Source organism: Vulpes lagopus, chromosome 7, assembly GCF_018345385.1.
Source record: "Vulpes lagopus strain Blue_001 chromosome 7, ASM1834538v1, whole genome shotgun sequence".
Lineage (NCBI taxonomy): Eukaryota > Metazoa > Chordata > Mammalia > Carnivora > Canidae > Vulpes > Vulpes lagopus.
The window spans coordinates 53,445,618-53,469,433 of NC_054830.1; the positions used below are offsets into that span (position 1 = coordinate 53,445,618).

The 23,816-nt window shown below is 42.6% G+C and overlaps 1 protein-coding gene across 1 annotated transcript in view; it reads right to left on the reverse strand.

Moving 5' to 3' along the window:
• Positions 1–13,331, reverse strand: part of C7H3orf20 (chromosome 7 C3orf20 homolog) — a 73,105-nt gene extending 59,774 nt beyond the window's left edge. The window contains exons 1-4 of the mRNA XM_041764292.1: positions 12,872–13,331; positions 12,239–12,241; positions 11,996–12,133; positions 4,907–5,026 (exon numbers count right to left, since the gene is read on the reverse strand). Coding sequence (XP_041620226.1) covers positions 4,907–5,026; positions 11,996–12,133; positions 12,239–12,241; positions 12,872–13,331 — 721 coding nt within the window. The remainder of the gene's footprint in view (positions 1–4,906; positions 5,027–11,995; positions 12,134–12,238; positions 12,242–12,871) is intronic.
• Positions 13,332–23,816: the final 10,485 nt, after the last annotated feature.

A 23,816-nucleotide genomic window follows, 5' to 3' on the forward strand; every position in this document is an offset into this window, starting at 1 on the left:
TAGTTGCCCCACTTGGTGTGAGTAGGAGCAACACAGATCTCTCTCTGAGTAATGCAGATGAATTTGGGTTTCTGAGGGGTGGAAGATATGGGTTTGATAGGGATGTTGTTCCAGGTGAACCAGGGACATGTTTACATGATATAATGCGAATCACATCCTCACGAAGGGAGGGCACATAAACAAATGATGAGACTGCATTGTGGAGTGACTGGGTTGAGAGGTGTCAAATTGTGTGGTACATATATGTCAGTAGCTTCTACCAATAGCCGGGAGAGCCATAAATCCTTCCAATCAGAAAACTAAGTCAAACCATCTCATCAACCTACCTTGGGAATCCTCTATCCCCCTCTCGAACTCCACCCCCAAAGATGGGTTAAGAGGTCTTGATGGGATCCTCTATTACCTGTTTTCTTCTTAACATCTCTTCCAGTTGAGAGGGAAAAGCTTAGACAGCCAGTAGAGGACTCATAGACAAGCTGGTAAGGTGAGTTCACTCCTATGGCTGGAGTGTTCATAGAGGAATCTGGAATGGAACACAGATTTTTTTTTAACCAAAAATGTAATATGGACTTTTGTTCTAGTAGTATGGTAGAGTAGATATTTATTTAGATATTCTAAAGTGCCCTGGTTGTTACAAAACAACCAGATCTTGGAAGAAAAGGACTTTTTAATGCATGAGCAGGCTCAAAGTAATTAAGGGAAATCTTTAAGATTTCTTTCTACAGTACCCCGTCCCCCATGCCACTACAATATCCCTTAAAAGAGAAATGACTCCCTGCTCCCCAGTGCAGGGAACAGGAAGCAACAAGCACAAAAGGCCATGGTATTACTGTGAGGGCAAATGCAGATATATGTGCAAAACTAGGTGGAAAGAATAAACATTGGGCCAACTATTCTCTTATCCAAGGCACAGAAATCAGATGCTTCTTCAACAGATCAGTCCCTTGCAGAATCACACTGTCACATGTAGAATCATTTGATATTTGACCACTTAAGAATTAAAACTTAGTACCCGTGGGGCTCCTGGGTAGCTCAGCCACTTAAGCATCTGACTCTTGACTTCAGCTCAGGTCTTGACCTCAGGGTCATGAGTTCAAGCCCTGCATTAGGCTCCATGCTAGTTGTGGAGGCTACTTTAAAAAATTAGCACCCCCATCACGAGTGGAAAATCTTGATCCTACTTACATAAACCACATCAAATCATTTGCTCATTCTTCCCCCCAAACATGGTCATTTCACTGGTTAAGCATGAAATTGTTAGGAAATGTCAGGCACTGTGAATGTTTATCACAGGTCAACCAAATTCATAAAGAAAATGGCAAACTTCACCTCTTAAATAGACAAAGACTATAACCAAAAACTGGATACTGGATAATGCACACACACAAACAATACCCTTTACTAGTGACCCAAAAGTTGAGATCAGAACAACTTTCATTACTTTCTAACTTAGCAGAAATGAACTAACAACAACCAATACTGGTAAAGATGGGATGAAACTGGTCAACTATCCTGGTGTAGACAAAATCCATCTATCTCCCTCACTTCTGAAGGACAGTTTTGCTGAAAAAGGATTCTTTGGGGATCCCTGGGTGGCCACAGCGGTTTGGCGCCTGCCTTTGGCCCAGGGCGCGATCCTGGAGACCTGGGATCAAATCCCACATCGGGCTCCCGGTGCATGGAGCCTGCTTCTCCCTCTGCCTGTGTCTCTGCCTCTCTCTCTCTCTCTCTCTCTCTCTCTCTCTCTCTCTGTGACTATCATAAATAAATAAAAATTTTAAAAAAAGGATTCTTAGCTGACAGGGTTTTTTTTTAAAGATTTTATTTGTTTATTCATGAGAGATACAGAGATAGAGATAGAGATAGAGAGAGAGAGAGAGAGGCAGAGACACAGGTAAGAGGAAGAAGCAGGCTCCATGCAGGGAGCCTGATGTGGGACTCAATCCTGGGTCTCCAGGACCAGGCCCTGGACTGAAGGTGGCGCTAAACCGCTGAGCCACCCTGGCTGCCCTGACAGGGTTTTTATTTCCCCTTTAAACACTCAGAAGATACAGGCCCAGTGCCTTGTGGCCTCCAAAGTTTCTGATGGGAAATCTGCTGACAATCTTATTGAAAATTCCTTGGATGTGATGATTTCCAGGCTCTCTGTCATTGTCTTTAGAAAGTGGTTATAATGTGTCTTGGTGTGGATCTCTTTGAGTTTTTTCTTGCTGTTTTCCAGGTTCTCTGTCATTGTCTTTAGAAAGTGGTTATAATGTGTCTTGGTGTGGATCTCTTTGAGTTTGTGTTACTTGGTGTCTGTCAAACTTCTCCGATGTTTATACTCACATCTTTCACCAAGTTTGGGAAGTTCAGCCAACATTTCTTCAAATATTCTCACTGTCCCTTTCTTTCTCCTTCTGAGCCTCCCACAATGTGCATGTTGTTCTCTTTGATGGTGTCCCACAGGTCCCTTAGACTCCATTCATTTAAAATATATATATATATATTCTTTCTGTTCTTCAGATTCAATATTTCAATTGTTGTATCTTCAACTTTGCTTATTCTTTCTTCTACCTGGTAAAATCTGTGGGTGGTAATGTTTTGTGCTAATTGCACTTATTTTCAGTTATCCCCCTGTGGCAGGTGTTAGTTGGAATAAGAAATGGTGACATGAAATTGTGGAGGTGGCCCTCCATGACTGAAATTCCAGAGGCATCTATTCAGGATCACATGTTTCTAAGCCTCTGCCACCCACCCAACTGAAGCCATATGCTCTCACTTAATATATGCAGGCTCAACTTCATGCATGAAAATTGGTTCTAAGCCAAACCCACTAGTTAGGCCCCAACTGAGCCCTGAACACTTCAGAATGAAGTCTTCCTCACTGTCAGCAAGTCTTGGGGTTTCTGGCTGGTGCTTGGATACCATCTCTGGTATCTACCACTATGAGTGGTTCCTGGTCCCTTACCCCACTTCTCCTGCCACCAAAGACCAGAGACTTGGCTCTGAGTCCCAGCTAGCAGCTGGCTGACCTCCTGGAAAATCTTCTAGTCTGACCATTCATGTCTGGCTTGGCCCTAGGTGCCTTGGGTCCTTGAGGGTGACAGCCTCTTGCACTAACCAGGAACCATTGTTGACAGATTTCTCTCAGTTCTCCTTCTATAATGTTGGCCTACTTTCCACAAATAGCTGTTGTTCCCTCAGGGAGTAGGCTCAACTCCTGAAGCCTGTCTGCTCCAAGTCGGCCTGGCCCTAGAACTGCAAAGGGGGCAGTTGGTAAGGTATGATAGCACATGTGTATGAACAGATAACAGAGCCTAATATCCAAAGTGGACTATAACCATAATAACTCTACAATATGTCCAAACTGGAAAAGTTTTTAGAGTGAAAGGGAGCATCATTAATTGTTATGTCAGGAAAATAAACATAAATTGGGACATTCCTGTGCAAGATGGGTCACATAGTTACATATAAACTATTAGGGAAAGTTAATCATCCATTCTAGCATGCATGTGTGAGACTAATTTCCAAATATCTCAAGAACCTATAAAAAATGCAGCACCATGAACACACATCTAGTGAGAACAATGCAACATCATGACAAATCACATCTCAGTGGGGTAGCAGAGTGAAAAAACAGCCAGACAGACAAAGAGACCAACAGAAGGCATCATCCTCAGGGTCATTAGGAGGGAAAATCATGAAATCACTGTGTATCTTGAAGATACTTTGTTTTCTCTCAAAGGGATTGTGTTTAATTATGGCCAGTTTGGGAATGGATATAATAAAACCAGGAGCACATAAAGTGGGATGCTAGAAACAATGCTGTGGGTTACTGAGAGAAAGCATATCAACAGAGGTAAAGGAACTGTGGAAATGACACGGGGCAGCTGAGTCTACTTCAAGCAAGGTTGCTGAAGACATCAGCTCCATTAGGGAAGGTATTCTTTGTCTTAGAGTCCACATGTGTACCCCCAGGATTTAGGACAGTGAATGACAACCAGCAAATGCTCACTGAACATTTGTTCACTGACTGAAAGGATATAGGGTCAGCTTGATATGGAGAATGAGGCCTGGAGGAAAGCAAATCACACGACCAGCCAGGGGCAGGGTCAGAAATAAAATCCAACGTCTCAACTTCCAGCCTTACCTCCAGTGTCTGTGGAAGTCAATTAGACAGTCTTTGAGCATTCCTCCTTTATGTTGATCCTCCCACCACCTCTTTGCAAATATAGCCCTTCCTCATCTACCCCATTCCACCATCTGCCATCACAGGGTGCAGGAAACCAGAAGTTCCATAAGATCTTGCCCTGCTCTCTCCAGCAGCAACTTCTTTCTCCTCTGAGCTTTTGGCTGCAAAATTGCTGCTATACTGTTTGGCCTCGTCTACCACCTCTTTCTTTCTGTTGTGTGTCTTCCTCAGTGGAAATAGCAGGGCCCTCTATTCTCTCCTTCCTGCATGAACTGGCCCAACTGGGACATTCTGTTAGGTCTGGTATCCAAATACCCCTCTGCAGATACTAGTTGCCCCACTTGGTGTGAGTAGGAGCAACACAGATCTCTCTCTGAGTAATGCAGATGAATTTGGGTTTCTGAGGGGTGGAAGATATGGGTTTGATAGGGATGTTGTTCCAGGTGAACCAGGGACATGTTTACATGATATAATGCGAATCACATCCTCACGAAGGGAGGGCACATAAACAAATGATGAGACTGCATTGTGGAGTGACTGGGTTGAGAGGTGTCAAATTGTGTGGTACATATATGTCAGTAGCTTCTACCAATAGCCGGGAGAGCCATAAATCCTTCCAATCAGAAAACTAAGTCAAACCATCTCATCAACCTACCTTGGGAATCCTCTATCCCCCTCTCGAACTCCACCCCCAAAGATGGGTTAAGAGGTCTTGATGGGATCCTCTATTACCTGTTTTCTTCTTAACATCTCTTCCAGTTGAGAGGGAAAAGCTTAGACAGCCAGTAGAGGACTCATAGACAAGCTGGTAAGGTGAGTTCACTCCTATGGCTGGAGTGTTCATAGAGGAATCTGGAATGGAACACAGATTTTTTTTTAACCAAAAATGTAATATGGACTTTTGTTCTAGTAGTATGGTAGAGTAGATATTTATTTAGATATTCTAAAGTGCCCTGGTTGTTACAAAACAACCAGATCTTGGAAGAAAAGGACTTTTTAATGCATGAGCAGGCTCAAAGTAATTAAGGGAAATCTTTAAGATTTCTTTCTACAGTACCCCGTCCCCCATGCCACTACAATATCCCTTAAAAGAGAAATGACTCCCTGCTCCCCAGTGCAGGGAACAGGAAGCAACAAGCACAAAAGGCCATGGTATTACTGTGAGGGCAAATGCAGATATATGTGCAAAACTAGGTGGAAAGAATAAACATTGGGCCAACTATTCTCTTATCCAAGGCACAGAAATCAGATGCTTCTTCAACAGATCAGTCCCTTGCAGAATCACACTGTCACATGTAGAATCATTTGATATTTGACCACTTAAGAATTAAAACTTAGTACCCGTGGGGCTCCTGGGTAGCTCAGCCACTTAAGCATCTGACTCTTGACTTCAGCTCAGGTCTTGACCTCAGGGTCATGAGTTCAAGCCCTGCATTAGGCTCCATGCTAGTTGTGGAGGCTACTTTAAAAAATTAGCACCCCCATCACGAGTGGAAAATCTTGATCCTACTTACATAAACCACATCAAATCATTTGCTCATTCTTCCCCCCAAACATGGTCATTTCACTGGTTAAGCATGAAATTGTTAGGAAATGTCAGGCACTGTGAATGTTTATCACAGGTCAACCAAATTCATAAAGAAAATGGCAAACTTCACCTCTTAAATAGACAAAGACTATAACCAAAAACTGGATACTGGATAATGCACACACACAAACAATACCCTTTACTAGTGACCCAAAAGTTGAGATCAGAACAACTTTCATTACTTTCTAACTTAGCAGAAATGAACTAACAACAACCAATACTGGTAAAGATGGGATGAAACTGGTCAACTATCCTGGTGTAGACAAAATCCATCTAGGAAACAGTATTTAGCAAGAGCTGTACACATACTGAGACTTTCTGCCCCCAAAAATCCCTCTCCTGGGAAATCAATCTTGATAAGCAATAGAAAATAAAGTTGCATAATACGATGCATATTATACTAAGAAACTTGAAAACCTAAGCATTTGGTTAATTATAGAACATGAACATTATAGTCTACATCCAGGGGTGCCTGGGTGGCTCAACTAGTTAAGCCGTCTGCCTTCCGTTCAGGTCATGATCTCAGGATCCTGGGATGGAGCCCCATTGAGGCCTCCCTTCTCAGGGGAGAGTCTGCTATGCCCTCTCCCTCCGCCCCTCCCCCTGTTCATGCATGCACATGCTCTCTCTCTCTCTCTCAAATAAATAATTTTTGTGTGTGTGTGTGAGTAAAGGGACAGAAGTTTATTAAGTAAAGATATGGAAAAAGCTTTCAGAAGTGAAAGGGGTCCCAACAGGGTTGCCCACAAATAAAATCTTTTTAAAAAGTCTACTTCCACTTAAAATGACAATTATTAAAAATATATAACCATGTTGGCAAACATTTGTGTTTCAGTAAAGGAAACTGAGAAACAGGAAAATGGCAGTATTGTTAAAATATATATGGAGAGGGACGTCTGGGTGGCTCAGTCATTGAATGTCTGCCTTTGGCTCAGGTCCTGGGATCAAGTTCCACATCAGGCTCCCTGCATGGAGTCTGCTTTTCCCTCTGCCTGTGTCTTTGCCTCTCTCTCTCTGTGTCTCTCATGAATAAGAGTTTTGCACAGGCAGAGGGAAAAGCAGACTCCATGCAGGGAGCCTGATATATATATAAAGAGAGAGAGAGAAAGACAAAACAACAAGGGAGATCTATGACAAAAGTGAAAAACAGCTCTTACGTAAAGATGGCAAGACTTTGTTTTCTTTCTTTTGTATATGTTTTACTTAATAATAATGCCATCAACTAAAAATCAAGGAGCAGTCTAGTTTTCTTTCATAATAAAGCAAGACTAGTATGTACTAGAAAGGAGAAAAGGCAGTAAACAGGCTTAGTGGTAAAGCTATCTTAGTAAGGAGTATATTCTGGCTATAGCTTTAAGGGAAGACTACTCCAGATTCAGGCACAGCTTTGGTCTATCTCATGCAATAAAATGGTCCAGAAAAGCAAAAGTCATGCAAAATAAGTCAACAGGGTTTGAATCTTCTTTTTAATGCCCTGTGAGAGCTAATTCAAGTCCTTCTAGGATCAAATACCTTTCCAAAAGAAATGGATCACTCCTTCATTTGCATTTTGTTGGTTAGGTACCCACCACCACCCTGCACTAGGCTGGTTTATTTTACTTTTTTTTTTAAGATTTTATTTATTCATTCATGAGAGACACACACACACAGAGGCAGAGACATAGGCAGAGGGAGAAGCTGGCTCCCTGCAGGGAGCCCGATGTGGGACTACATCCCAGGACCCCGGGATCACACCCTGGGCTGAAGGCAGATGCTCAGCCGCTGAGCCACCCCAGCGTCCCTCTAGGCTGGTTTAAAGAGAGCGACTGGAACAGACATGCCAACAAGTGAGAGCTTCCCTAGGGAGTGTGGTGGCATACTCTGCTGATGCAGCAAGATGCAGAAATCATCAAAGCCTCTCCAGAGTTCAGCTTAGCTGTCTGCAAATTCTCCTCCACTAGATTGACCACAACCCACAAGGCACGCAGCAAGTTACTGTATCACAGGTAAAAGCCTGTGATCCTGCAAGAATGCTCAAACACCATATGAAGTGAAATGCTAATGGTGACAACCATTTCCTCTTATAGGTGAGGGGACACTATATTCAGGTAGGAGAGCACCATGGGCAGGTGTGAGGGTGAGCAGTTGGGCCAGGTGGGACGTTCCTATCCCTGCAACAGACCATCAGGCAGTGCGCCCCTCCAAATGAAATGGATCTCTAAGCTCTACGCAGAACACAAAGTGCAGGAATCCAAGTATGCTGGTAACCATCTGTGTAAATAGTTACAGCAGAGTTAGAGAACCTGTGTTACTAGGGCATAGCTGACCCTGAACAGAATGGGCACAGAGGAAATTCCCATAAAACAAAGACCTCCAGTAGTTCATGGTAAATAGTGGGGGTGAGGGTGGGGGTGAGGGGAAACTCACTGGAACTTGATATGAGAGAAGAAAAACAAATTCAATGCTCAAAAAACAAACCAATTAAAAAACGAGCAGAAGACATGAACAGACATTTCTCCAAAGACACCTAGATGGCCAACAGATACATGAAAAGATGCTCAACATCACTTATCATCAGGGAAATGCAAATCAAAACCATGATGAGATACCACCTAACACCTGTCAGAATGGCTAAAATCAACAACACAGGAAACAACAGGTGTTGGCGAGGATGTAGAGAAAAAGGAACACTTGTGCACAATTGGTAGGCATGCAAACTGGGTGCAGCCGCTGTGGAAAACCGTATGGAGGCTCCCCAAAAACTTAAAAATAGAATTACTGTATGATCCAGTAATACCACTACTGAATATTTACCCAAAGAATATGAAAGTACTAATTCAAAAGGATACATGCACCCCAATGTTTATAGCTGCATTATTTACAATAGCCAAATTATAGAAGCAGCCATCAATAGATGAATGGATAAAGAAGACATGAGATATAGATATAGATAGATATATAGATATAGATATATAGATACACACATATATGTGTGTGTGTGTGTGTGTAAAATATATGCCACCCAGGTGCCCCAAGAAAAACTTTTTTTTAATATTTTATTTATTTATGAGAGACACAGAGACAGAGAGAGAGGCAGAGACACAGGCAGATGGAGAAGCGGGCTCCACGTGGGGAGCCCAACGTAGGACTCGATCCCGGGACTCCAGAATCACGCCCTGGGCCAAAGGCAGTGCCAAACCGCTGAGCCACCCGGGCCGCCCAAGAAACAGACTTTTAAATACAGAGAACACATTAATGGTTACCAGAGGGGAGATGAGGGGTGGGGAGGAGTGAAACAGATAAAGGAGATTCACAGTACACTTATCATGATGAGCACTGAGTAATGTACAGAATTGCTGAATCACCATATTGTACACTTGAAACTAATAGAGCACTCAATCACAGCAGAATTAAGGTTAAAAATAGCAGAAAAAATTTAAAAACTAATAAAGTGTAATAAAAGGAAAAAGAAAAAAGCATACTAAGATTGAGGCTCAAAAAAAGGAATGAGAAAACAAAAGTTATCCAAATAGGGGCACCGCGGTGGCTCAGTTGGTTAAGTGACTCTTGATTTGGACTCAGGTCATGATCTCAGGATCATGACATAAAGGCCACGTTGGGCTCTGCTCTGAGCATGGATCAATTTGGGATTTTCTCTCCCCCACTCCCTGTGCCCCACCTCCCCACTCACATACACTCTCAAAAAAAGTTATCAAAACAACTTTCTTTTATTTTGTATTCAACAAAAATTTGTTGGTATTGTAAACATGCATTAATTCTCTCTTTTTTTTTAAAGATTTTATTTATTTATTCATGAGAGACACAGAGAGAGAGGTGCAGAGACACAGGCAGAGGGAGAAGCAGGCTCCATGCAGGGAGCCGGATGCGAGACTTGATCCTGTCCCACAAGATCATGCTCTGAGATAAAGGCAGATGCTCAACCGCTGAGCCACCCAGGGATCCCATCACACATACTAATTCTTAAAAGCAATAAAAATGGTCATTTTTGTGAGGTGGGGTGATTTTCTTTTTTCCTGAATGGTTGTACAAGAGCGATAATACTCATATTGCCTTTGCAAAAGCATCCAAGGGCTTTAGCTGCTTTCCTTTTAACCCTTTGATACCCAAACCATCCTTTCTCCATAAAGTCACTGCTCCAGACAATTTTCCTGTCTCCAGTCGCTGACTAGTTTTGCTCCACTGAGCCATCATCAGAGGCTCTGCGTGGGAACTGAGTAGCCTTCCAACATTATTTCTACTGGCTTCATGAAATTCCACATTTTTCCCCCAAGGATGGCAATTTTATTGTGTAATTTATTTGTACTGAACATGTATATTATCAGATGTTTAACCTCTGACCATCAAGGGAAGCCTGACAAACATCCAGTGGACATGGAGAGATGCTAGGTGGGAATGGATTTTACAAATGAGGGTGAGTGGTTAGGAGATAAAATTTTTTACACTTCCCCACAAAACCGCCTACCAGTGAGGATGAGTTTTAGCCATTCAAAACGAACACAGGTGACCTTTGAACAACATGGATTTGAACTGTGTGGGTCCACTTCTACATGAACTTTTTCTGATAAATACAGTAAGTACTGTAAATGTATTTTCTCTTGGGATTTTCTTAATAACATCCTCTTTTCTCTAGCTTATGTTAATGTAAGAACACAGTATATAGCACATATACGTACAAGGTATGTGTTAACCAACTGTTGATGTTATCCGTAAGGCTTCTGGTCAACAGGAGGCTATTAGTAGTTAAGTTTTGGCAGAGTCAGAAGTTACGTGTGGATCTTCAACTGCTTGGGCGGTCAGCACATGTTGTGCAAGGGTCAACTGTACTTATATCTATCACACTCAAGAGATACATTAGATACAACTGAATCACCATTGTCTTCCAGACCCCACTCCCCCCACCCCTCTCCAGAGCTCACTTCTCCAACTTTGCATCTGGCATTTCCCTTCATGCTTTTTTACTTGCACTCTGCATAATGTACTCATAAGCAATATATTACTTGTGTTTTTTAGAATTTTATTTAGTAGTATTATACCAAATGTATCCTTCTAGAATTTGCTTTTATTTGCTTAACACTATTTTTTGAGATTTATCTATATTGATATGTGTGTTTTAGTGCTTGTTTCATTTTGTATTTTTTTCCTTTTTAATTGAAGTACAGTTGAGATTCAATATTAGTTTCAGAAGTGCAATATAGTGAGCCCACGTTTGTGTACATTACAAAATGCTCATCACAGGGGTGTTTCACCTGCTTACTTGGTGGAGTGCGTGACTCTTGAGCTTGGGGTCATGAGTTCGAGCCCCACGTTCGGTGTGAATATTACTTAAAAAAATATGTTGGGGCACCCCCAGGTTGAGCCTCTGCCTTTGGCTCAGGTGGTGATCCTGGGGTCCTAGGACCTAGTCTCATATCAGGCTTCCCGCAGGGAGCTTGCTTCTCCTCTGCCTATGTCTCTGCCTCTCTTTGTGGCTCTAATGAATAAATAATAAATAAATAAATAAAATCTTTAAAAAATATATTTTAAAAGATGCTCATCACAATAAGTGTAGTCACCATATAAAGTTGTTACAATGGTGTAATCTATAGTCCCTATACTGTACAAGTGCTTGATTTTTACTTCTCACTATGTTCCATTGTCTAAACAGACTATAAATCATATTTCTCCTGTTGAAGGACATTTAAGTTGCTTCCAATTTTATTTTCCTTTGCCCTTCTAAACAGTGCTACAATAAACATTCTGGGGCAACTTGTACCTGTGTGCCACGTGTGCCTCTCAAGTGTGGCCAGGGGCCTGCTGTGAACCCACACCAGGCCATGATCAGATGAGCATGGAAATTAAGAGTAAACATTTAGAAAACTCTGTGGAAATTTGACATTCCTGTGACATCATATTTTTGAAAAGATTGGCAATTTTATACACTGGTCCTTCACCACAGATAGTTTGAAAGGCACAGCTGTAGGGAATAACCTAGAAGAGAAATTGCTGGGTTGTAAGATGCTAGAACATCTCCCGTCTTGCAGATACCATCAAACTGCTCTGCAGGGTAACTGCACCACCTTATATACTTACCTGCAGCATTTGAGGATCTCTGTTGCTCCAGGATCTTTCTGTTTGAGAACCCACCTCAACTCTTAGGGATGTCAAATGCTTAAAATGGGGATTTGACTCTCTATCTTGCATTCTTATTGGCACTATTTGAACTTCTACCTAAGGGCTGAAGCTTGGATACCCACCTTTCCCAAACTGTCCAACACTTTGACCACTTCTCCCAATTGTGCCAATCAGGTAGTCAAAAGCCATCTCCTTGGCATTGAGGTGGAGGAGCTGGCTGGCCTCCACAAAACGCCTTGTGATATCCAGGGGATTGGCACCTAAAAAGAATCATTGAAGTAACTCATTTTTTTCCTGGTGCAGGGCTAATGCTTCCAGAAAAGGATCTCTGTAAATGCCCCAGGAAATTAGGGTAGAGGGAAGACCCACTCCTAGGGTAAGCAAGTATGAGGGTCTTCCTCATGGAAGGGTCTCAAACTCTGAAGACTTGTCAGGTGGCATTTTGCTCTCTGCCCCCCCCCCTTCTCTCTTCCAATCCATAGGCCAGGGTACTGTTGATGCCATTAGTATCTAAAATAACATCTAGAAGGCTCTAGAAGCATCTAGAAGCCTCAAGTACTGGTAAGGGTCTATCTCTCCTCCTTGATCTTGGGGTTACACCCTTACCATGGATGGTCTTCCTAACCACCAATCGGCCCTCTCAATTTACCTCCTTCTTCATAGATGCTGCCTCTCTCCACCTCTGCATCATTTCCACAAACTCCACCCTTCAGTACCTCTGGCCTCACACTGTTCTCCACAGCCTACCTCTTCCAGTTTGGACTCAGCAACATTGGGGAAATGGGAGGAAAACATGGATAACAGAAGGGGTGAGAGGATGACTCTTGAGAGGGCTATAGGAAGGGGTTTGATTCCTATAGCAGACCCGTGGCTGCCACCTATCCCCAGCATATCCTTATATACTTGTCTGGGGTGGCTGTGGTGGACACACACATCAGTCTGGGCAGATCCTTCCAGGCTCAGAAAAAATGGAGAAGAATCTGGCGAGCCAGCCTTACCAGACACGGACTCCACCATGGCCTTCATCTTCAGGGCGAGCAGCTCTGTCAGCAAGTGAATGGACTGCCGCTGGAATTTGTGCAGGGTCTCCTGGCCAGAGTGCACCAGATAGCCATGGGTGGTGAACTTGGCTGGCCCGGTGGGCAGCAACTGTGGCGGTGGTATTGCTGGTGGTGCTGGCTTCTTCTGGACAGGGACCTGCATGGGGGCTGATTCCATAAGCACTACTGGGGGAGCTCCAATGCTGATCTCTAGGCCCATGATGTCAGATGGGGTAGGCACCATGGGGTCGGCAATAAGCTCCTCCCAAGTGAACTCAAAGATGTTCCTGATGCCCTTAGGTACAGAAATGCCTGCGTTCCGGCAACTGATGAGCAGTTTGGAGATGCGGGCCAGGAGCCTGGGAGCCGAGGCTGTGTATTGCTGGTACAGTTCTCGGTTGCTCTTGATGTCATTCATGTTGCTACAGTATGCATACTGCTAGGTAATACTGTCCATCTCGGACCAGATGGACCTGCAGCTATAGAAAGTCAAAGCCCCTGAGAGGTGAATGAGAGTGACAGTTCTTACCTAAGGTGAAGCCTTGGAGACAGACAATATGGAAGTGCTGAAATGGCCTTTACAGGTCATTGAGCCAGCGGGTCCTATCCAAGAAGGATAAGGAAATAACTGATGGCTCCTCATACAGTAGGGCAAAGAGATGTCCCTCCTCTTCCCCTTTATTCCCCGAGACAGGATCAGAGAAGCCCACATTAGTGGGTGAGTTTGGGAAGGGCCTTTGGAATGACTGGATTCCAGAAATGGTTTCAGGGACAGTTATACAAATTGAGACCTCTTGGAGGAACCCTAGGTGCTGGAGGAGTGGAAAGGATAGGAAAGGAGAAAGGTTCCACTGTACCTTTTATAGTTAGAGACCTGAGGGTGGAAGATCTGCCTGTGGTCTATTAATAAAAACCTGCAAAAACAAAAACAAAAACAAAAAACATTTTATTGGCTCTCTGGAGGAAGGTGATGTGGAAGTTCCAGGTGGCAATGCAAGGATGGGCATGCAATTATTCAACATGAACATCCAAGGGCAGACAGAAAAGAATGAGGAGAATAAATTTTCTCAATTCAATGATTAATATTTGCCACATTTCATCAAATCAAGTTTTGATGTAATTGGTTACAAGATATACCATCTTACAAGAAAGAAAAAAATCAATGTAAGATGCCATTGACCGTAAGACATATCACAATTTAAGAGATGTTAAAATGGAAAAAAATGCATACCTTAAAATCAATGAACTGTAATAAATATTTTTCCCCATTTTTTTAAAAAAAATTTCCCACTTTAATAGAACTTCTTGAGGGCTCTGAGTCCTCATCAAGTAGACATATAAGGGTTAGCAGATCAGCATACTCGTGTCTGGGTCAGCTGAACACCATTAGGTACTGTAGTGGTTTTTACCCTGACATACTTCTAAACTGTGTTTTATTCTTGTCTTCTTAATACATATCAAAAATAGACCACTGGTTGAAGTGAGGGAGTGTGAAGAACAATTTGATAAACACAAAAATGGCCGGGAAAATCTGCAAATAGACTTGTAGAGTTTTGTAATCAGATCTGAAAGTTTCATTTATCAGATCAAAATGAACCCCAGAAGGACATTCTTCAGTAATATATCAATCTAAAATACATTGGCAATAATGTAAAGTCACTTCTTGATCTTGAATTACACAAAAATGATGATTTATTTCTTTTCATTTCTGAGGGGCTGTGTGAGAACATGAGCCTCTGCAAAAGATGCTCAAGAATCCAGAACACAGGGGTGCCTGGGTGGCTCAGTCAGTTAAGCATCCAACTCTTGGTCTCAACTCAGGTCATGATATCTTGATTCTGGGATTGAGCCCTGTGTCAGGCTCCACTCTCTGTACAGAGTCTGCTTGTCTGCTCCTCCCTTGCTTATGCATGTGTGCATGTTCTCTTTCTATCTCAAATAAATAAATAAAATCTTAAAAAAAAAAAAAAAAAGAATCCAGAACATGTAGGAAAGGCTGACCTACGGGAAGCGTAGGGTAGAAGAGGGTGGGGTCCACCCCCATCACCTTTGCTGGCATTTCCATGCAGTGTAGTCCAGTTGCCCTGTTGTGTGCCTTTAATGGCCCCAAAAGCACACTAGTAATATGCTAGAGGGCCTAGTAATGTCGGCCCTTAGACCAGAGGAAAGACTGTTGGCCTAGCCTGACAATTCTTGTTACCACAGCCTTCCAACCATCAATTTTACCTTCCATCCTGACAATCACTCCCCACAATGTCCATGGTGGTCTTCTCCTGCCAGACAATCCTCATTCTTTTACCTCTCAAAACCGTATCCTTTGGAGCCACCCCAAGTTCACCCCTGGGGTGCACCACCAGTGTTTACAGAGGAAGTTAACAGGCACGATCTGCTGTGATCACCCTGGGGCGAAATGATTATCTCTCCCGTGTCACTGATGAGGAATCCGAGGCTTAGGGAGACAGAGCTCCAGGTCAGGCGGGAGTTGCCTATGTGTTGACTCCTGGCACAGAAGCTTTCCAAACACAGTATGATTTCCTCACAGCCCTTAAGCTGCTCCTGCCCATCTATCAGCAATAAAACCTCTAAGGAACAAGAGTTGCACAGAGCAAACCCTTTTGACATCCTGGTTTGCAGATAAGTGGCTTCCCAAATCTATTTGCCTGCCCCCTCGCATCCCTATTACTCAGCTTTGGAGACTCAGAAAAATACTTCATATTTAAGATGATAAGTCTGCAAGACAAAGAAACCACTCAGAATCTCAGTCATCTGGGCAACCAGCCAGAAGGATCTGACCCTAACCAAGAAGGGCAGGATTTTTTTTTTTTTAGCCAAGGACTCAAATGAAGAGAAGACAAATACAGTCCTTGAAATCTTAACTGGTCTGAGGAAATTCCCCTCATCCCACCCCTACCAGTTCATTTCTTTTGAGGTTAATTTTGAAGAGATGTCTTACAAACAGATAAAGGCCTTTTAAAGCAGTTTTATTGAGATGTAATTCACATATTATACAGTTTGCGCCTTTTAAAGTGTACAATGGTTTTTAGTATATTCAAAGCTGTGCAACTGACACCACTATCTAATTTTAGACCATTTTCATCACCTCCAAAAGAAATCCATTAGCAGTCACTCCCCAGCCCCCCTTACTCCTAGGCAACCACTAATCTAGTTTCTCTATAGATTTGCCTGTTCTGGGCATTCCACATAAATGAAATCACACACCACGTTGTCTTTTGTGACTGGCTTCTTTCACTCAGCATGTCTCCAAGGTTCATCCATGTTGAGCATGTATCAGTTAGGTCATTCATTTTTATGGCAGAATAATAACCCATTATGTGGATATACCACAACTTATTGATCCATTCATTATTTGGTTGACATTTTGGTTGCTTCCACTTTGGGGGCATTATGAATAGTAGTACTATGAACAGTCATGTACAAGTTTTTGTGTGTACAGATGACCTCACCAAGATCCTCCTGAGCGTACATCTAGTAGAATTGCTGGGTCATATGATGACTCAGTGTTTAACATTTCAAGGGACTGTCAGACTGGTTTCCAAAGTGGCTGTACCATTTTATAGTCCCACCAGCAATATAGGAGAGTTCTAATTCTCCCATGTCCTTGTGAGCACTTGTATGTCTTTTTGATTCTAGAGCCATTCTAGAGGGTGTGAAATGATATCTCACTGTGATTTTGATTTGCATTTCTCTAATGACTAATGATGGTGAGCATCCTTTTGTGTGTTTATTGACAAATTTATGACTTCTTTGGAGAAAAGTCTGTTTGGATCTAAAAGCTGTTTTTTTTTTTTTAAAGAAATGTCATTTAAAATTAAACACTGTCATATATTTATATTTACATTTACATTTAATTATATATAAATATTACAATAATCAACATAAATATTTGTTATATTTATAATTTATATTTACCTGTATTTTAAAAATACTTTTAATTAATTAATCTATTTACTTGGGAGGGAATGGGACAGAGGGAGAGGGAGAGAGAAAACTCAAGCTGACTCCATGCTGGGCACAGAGCAGGACACAGGGCCTGATCCCATGATCCCATCACAACCTGAGCCAAAATCAAGAGTCAAACACTTGACTGACTGCACTACCCAGGTGCCCCAAACTGTATTTATTGCCATATATTTATCTCTTCAAAATTCAGCTAGAGGTGCCCCTGTGCCTAAATCCTACCTATGAGATGAAAGTAGAGTTGCTTGGTAGGGACCTGAGACATGATTTTTAAAGGAGGCTACCTTCATGGACAGAACGCTCATTCTTTCCTCTCAAGCTACCCTCTTTCCTTTCATTTGGAATAGATGATTTGGCTGCAGCTCCAGTAGCCATTTAGAGCCATGAAATGACTTTGGAGAAGGAAGCTATGCACTAAAAGTGGCTGAGCAGAGTGACAGAGCCTGGGCTCCTGATGATACAGTAGTACCCCGACACTAGCACTTGGCCACCTACTTCCAAACTTATTTTACAGAAGAGAATGAACTCCTTTATTTAGATCTCTGTCCTTAGCAGTCAAGTGTGATTCTTGACTGACCACCAGCCATGTTGAAACACCATCCCACCCTTCGTTCTATGTATCCATTTTTATTCTGTCATTGGTTTTCCATCACTGAGACATGGGCCTTGCCCTCAAGCAGCTCAAAGCTTAACAGGCAGGGCAGCCCCGGTGGTGCAGTGGTTTAGTGCCACCTGCAGCCTGGGGTGTGATCCTGGGGATCCGGGATCGAGTCCCACGTCAGGCTCCCTGAATGGAGCCTGCCTGTGGAGCCTCTGCCTGGCTCTGCCTCTCTCTCTGTGTGTCTCTCATGAATAAATAAATATTTTAATAATTTTTAAAAAAGCTTAACAGGCAGATCAGACTTACAAAATTAACTTATAGACAATATGATAAGGGTCATATTAGAGGAAAATGTACAAGGGCTGTGAAAACCCAAAGAAAAAGGTCTAATGGAAGTAGAACTGAAGATGGTTATAAAAGATGAGCAGAACTGGGCCACCTGGGTGGCTCAGTGGTTGAGCGTCTGCCTTCAGCTTAGGGCGTGATCCTAGAGTCCTGGGATCGGGTCCCGCATAGGACTCCCTGCATGGAGCCTGCTTCTCTCTCTGTCTATATCTCTGCCTTTCTCTGTGTGTCTCTCATGAATAAATAAATCTTTTTTTTTTTTTTTTTAAGATGAGCAGAAGTTGCCATTCTAGGCAAAAGGAAAAGGATGTGCAAGGGAGAAGCGGCATTTAAAGCATTGTGGGCTTAGAGAACTGCAAAACACATCAGTATGGCTGGGGTCTGTGGGAAAGTAGCGGATGAAGTTGGAAAAGTGGCCTTAAATCAGATCGCAAAGGGCCTTGTATATCATGCCAAAGAATTCACAAGTGTTGTATGATCAAATATTCAAATGTATGGTCTCTAATCACTAGTTGTGTCCCATGTGGTAAATCTCTGCAACTGGACAGCAGGGGCCAGGTTTTCTCTCCCTTTTATAGTGTCAATATTACTAAATACAGTGCTGGGAAATACCAGAAGCTGAAAAATACTAGTGGCATCAAAGTCCCATGAATAGCCTCACAGACCCATGCAGATGGCCATAAGCAAAGTTTCAAGAAACACCTCCCATAAAGAATGGAAAGATTGTATGAGAAGTTTATAAAGCATATAGAAGATGACAACAGGCCCGGTGCCGCCTTCATTCGATTTGCTGCCTGGTTGTTCTGTCCCAGAGGACAGATACAAGGGGAGAAACACTCAAAGCTACAATGACATGTCAGAGTGCTTTCTGCAAGGGAGAACAGAAGCCCAGAGAAGGCAGCGTGGCTGGGCAGCTAAGAGCTCAGGCAACCTGACTCCGAGCCTGGCATTTGATCTGTGTGAGAATCTCAGGGGCCCTAGTCTCCATCTCCCAGGACGGTGAGGATTAAGTGAGGTGATGCATGTACAGGGCTGGCGCAATGCCTAGCACAGTCAAGTGCTCGGTGGATGCTAAATAGAAAAAGGAAATTATCTGGAGTGGTCAAAGAAGGTTGTGAAATGGAAATGACAGAAACTGCCCAGAAACAAATTGACTAGCAAACAAGGAGAGGAAGAGCCTTCCAGGTGGTGGGCAGAACACCTGCTCAGGGTGGAGGCTCTAAACTGCCTGGCAAGTTTGGAGAATGAGAAGCAGAGCATGCTGTGAGTTAGTGTGGGTTGCGGAGGGGCCAACCACGGGAGGGGCAATAGGGGCCAGTTGTGAAGCAATGAGCCTGGACCTCATCCTGCAGGTGATGGGAAAGCATGGAAGGAGTGCAAGCAGAGGCGACATCTGTATTCTAGAGTGCTCCTCCCAGGGGCTGCCAGTGCGGTGGGCAGCGGGCGGTGTGAGCAGCCAGGTGCCCTAGGGATTCACCAAGGGGAGGAGCCGCACCTACAGCACTCTGAGTTCTGCCTACAGTGAGGAGGGACTTCCAGCCTTGATGCACCCAGAAGAGTACTTAAAAAGCACAAACACAACAAACTGCCAGGGGTGCAGTGGAGCACAAGTGGAACAGGAGTGAAAAGTGGGAAAATTCTGAACAGGATATAGGAAAAGCAAGTGCACATAATCAGAAGGAAGCTGGGTGGTAAAATTTGTCATGGGTTTATTTTTTTTATTTTTATTTTTAATGATTTTATTTATTCATGAGAGACACAGAGAGAAAGGCAAAGACACAGGCAGAGGGAGAAGCAGGGAGCCCGATGTGGGACTCGATCCCAGGACCCCAGGATCACGCCCTGAGCCAAAGGCAGACACTCAACTGCTGAGCCACCCAGGGGCCCCTGGGCATAGGTTTAGAAGAAAAGAAAATGGCATCCTTCCTTCCCATTACTGGCACTGACCCAAGAATGTATTTTTTAGAAGTACATACAGCTGGTGGCATCTGGGTGCTTTAGTCAGGTAACGGGCTGCCTTTTGGATCTGCTCAGGATCGCAGGATCCCAAGACAGAGCCCCCTCAGCAGGGAGTCTGCGTCTTCCTCTCCCCCATCCCTGCCCCTCCCCGCCCTGCTTATGCACTTCTCTCAAAAAAAAAAAAAAAAAAAAAAAAAAAAAACATTTTTTTTTAAGTACATAACAGGGCAGTCCAAGTGGTTCAGTGGTTTAGCACCGCCTTCAGCCCGGGGCCTAATCCTGGAGACTGGGTATCAAATCCCGCGTTGGGCTCCCTGCACAGATTTTGCTTCTCCCTCTGTCTGTGCCTCTGCCTCTCTGTCTCATGAATAAATAAAATCTTAAAAAAAAAAAAAAAAGTACATAACAGCACACTCAAAAACAAAATTAAACTTAGCTCTTTCAGGTCATCTGGTCCTGGCTTTCTTTGCTATTATCTCTAGTTTCTGGCTCTCTACGGTTTTAATCAGAAATGCTTTGATAAAGACAGCAGAGCAGATGTCACTGTGTGCCTGCAGTCTGTGAGCAAGCCCAGCTGTAGGCTAGGACAAGCATGAAGGTGAGCCCTCACTCAGTGCACCAAAGAAGTGGAGATGAGACTAGGAAATTTAGCAGACCCTGTCCTTTCTGTTGCTCAGTATATAAAGCATGTTCTGGACAGATGCTTGAATTCTCTACGCAGATGAGAGGAAGAAAGAAGGTGAGCTAGATAGAGCAATCATCTGAGAGGAAGGGGGGGCATTGCTTAAAATTAAACTTAACTGCCTACCACCAAGGAAGGTTTACACAGGAGACTGAAGCCTCAGGGTCACTCACTCCTCATCCTGGAGCAGAATTCACTTGCAAATCACCTGCATCCTCTACATGGGAGATTTATCAAGGCATCAAGGGCCCTTATTAAGATGGTCTCCCAGCAAGGCCCACCAAGAAACATAAAAAAACGATCATCCCTTTGACCCAGTGATCTCACTTCTGAAAGTAATGCCCAGAGGGACGGTTTAAAAGGGGGAGAGAGGTACTTGGATATAGATCTATGCTGGTTGAGCCCAAAAAAAGATGCTTATAGCCTCTTCTTTCCTAATAGTGAAATACTGCAGCCAAACAACAACTGAGGGTTAAATGATGTAGATTTGATGAACTATTAGGCAATTAAAAATTTCTGAGCAACTCAGTTTTAAAGATGTTATTTTAAAAAATGGTATGTTTACACTGATCACACATCCCTTAAATCTTGTGCAAATCCTAACTGGAAGTAGAGATATAGAGCCTTTTCTAAGGTAAAGATGGATCTTGCAAATTAGGAAAAAATGCTCAACATCCCTAATTATCAGGGAAATTGAAACCACAATGGGACATCATCTCACACCTGTTAGAATGACCACCAAAAAGATAAGAAATAACAAGTGTTGGAGAGAATGTGGAGAAATTGGAACCATCACACACTGTTGGTGGTATTGTAAATAGGTGCAGCCACTATGGAAACTAATTTGGAGGTGCCTCAAAAAATTAAAAACAGAATTACTATATAATCCAGGAACTCCACTTCTGGGTATTTATGCAAAGAAAATAAAGCCACTATCTGGAAAAGATATATACACCATGTTCATTGCAGCATTATTTACAATAGCCAAGATATGGAAGCAACCTAAATGTTTATCAATGGATGAATGGATTGAAAAATGTGATTTTTATATATAATGGAATATTACAGAGCCACAAAAAGGAAATCTTGCCATTTTCAACAGGAATGGACCCTGGGGGCATTATGCTAAGTGAAATAAGTCAAAGACAAATACCATATGATCTCTTATAAGTGGAATCTCAAAAACCCAAAAAACTAAAAAGCCAAGCCCACAGAAACAGAGAACAGATTGGTGTTGCCAGAGGGAGAGGATGGGGGTGAACAAAATAGGAAAGTGAGGCAAAACTGCAAGATTCCAGTGATAAAATAAACAAGCCATGGGGGTGTCATGTACAGCATGGTGACTAGTTAATACTGTGTATTGTATATCTGAAAGCTGCTAAGAGAGTAGATCGTAAAAGCTCTCATCACAAGAAAAAGAATTCTCTATGTATGGTGATAGTAACTAGACTTACTGTGGTGATCATTTTGTAATATATACAAACATCAAATTGTTAGATTTTACAAATGAAACTAATCTATGTAAATTAAACCTCAATAAAAAAAATCAATTGTTTTTGGAAGAAAGACAGCAGTACTGTCTTGGACAAGTACTTTTCTTGGACATTCTTGGGACCTGGGAGAACTGGGCTGTGACCAGGACCTATTTTTGTGTTTCTATTTTTCATAAACAACCTTGAACAACATGTGTGGAGAGGTGTGCAGCAGGGAAAGGGTCACTGAGGGATCAAGTCTCTAAAACTAATGTTCAAGTTCATGGTAATTGCTGATAACCATGAGAAACAGAAATAGAAAGCAACGTACCCCAGTGAAAATATTTGTTTCCACCAGGCAAAACTGCCACCAGTTGAGCTTTCAGAGATAGGAAGAATGTGGCAGTTAGAAATGTGAACTGGGTGATGGACATTAAGGAGGGCACATGATGAGATGAGCACTGGGTGTTATATGTTGGCAAAATGAATTTAAATAAAAAAGAAAAAAAGAAACATGGTGGAGAAAGAAGCTATTTAAATTGAGAGTGAAAAAGAATATTTCTGACTGAACAAACACGCATTTACCATGTTATGTGTATATAAATGCAGCCCAGGATTTAAGAAACATGGTAACAGATCAATACTGGGCCAGAGTGACAGGTTTTCACTAAAACACCTTGCTTCATTAATTTTCCAGTTTTTCCAGACAATAATCTACACCTATCACATCATTCTCCCCCCACTCCCAAACATTAAGCTTGATGTCTAGATCCTACGCTAACAAAATGCCTCACCAAGGCAGCTCACAAGGGCTGGGTGAGAGGCCCAGGGGGTTGATTCATTTTGTTTTCAGCAGGTCAACAAATTCTTTCTGATTATCATCACTTACCTTAGCCATATAGTTTTTTACAGGAACTGCTTGACATATAACTTAGTTCAATTCACTGGCTGAAAAAGAGACTAAACACATATGGCGTGGCTACTCTGTGTTGTACTAACTGTAAAGACCAGTACCCACCCCTGTTCCAAATTCCAAATTCTACTGCCTCATCTCTATGTCACAACAAGGTTAGCTGAAAACCATCTTGCAGGCTGCACTGAGGCTTTAGGAGGAAATAAATGATCCCACAAGTCTTTGGTAAATGTATGGCTAAACATAGCAGGAATCTCATGTATATGGATTTAAAGTTTCTCCTTCGGGAATTTTGCAAGCAAACAAAATGATTTATTTAGCCAATTCAAAGGAACTGTATCAAAACAAAGGCCTAGAGGAAAGATTACAATGAAAGCAAACAATTCAAAGCCATTTCTGATCCAAAACATTTCCCTTAGCTCTACAAAGATATGAGTAAGGTGTGGTCATGTTCTCTGACAGGAGAGTTCACCACTCCTTGCCTCCAAGGTTAAACACTGGTGTAAGAACATCCTGAATGCTTAATGCATGCCTGGAAGAATGTTTATCAATCCTTTAGTTACTAATGTGGGGACTATATGTAGTTAGGCCACAGAGCATATTTAAAAAAAAAATTTCATTCAGAGTTGTGCTATCCAAGACAGTAGCACTAGCCTCAAGTCTTCTGAGCATCTGAGATGTGGTTAGCATGACTAAGGCAACTAAAATTGTATTAAAAATTGCTATTTGAGGGGGATCCCTGGGTGGCGCAGCGGTTTGGCGCCTGCCTTTGGCCCAGGGCGCGATCCTGGAGACCCAGGATCAAATCCCACATCGGGCTCCCAGTGCATGGAGCCTGCTTCTCCCTCTGCCTGTGTCTCTGCCTCTCTCTCTCTCTCTGTGACTATCATAAAAAAAAAAAAAAAAAAAAAAAAAAAATTGCTATTTGATTTGGTTACTGGAAAACTTAGAAA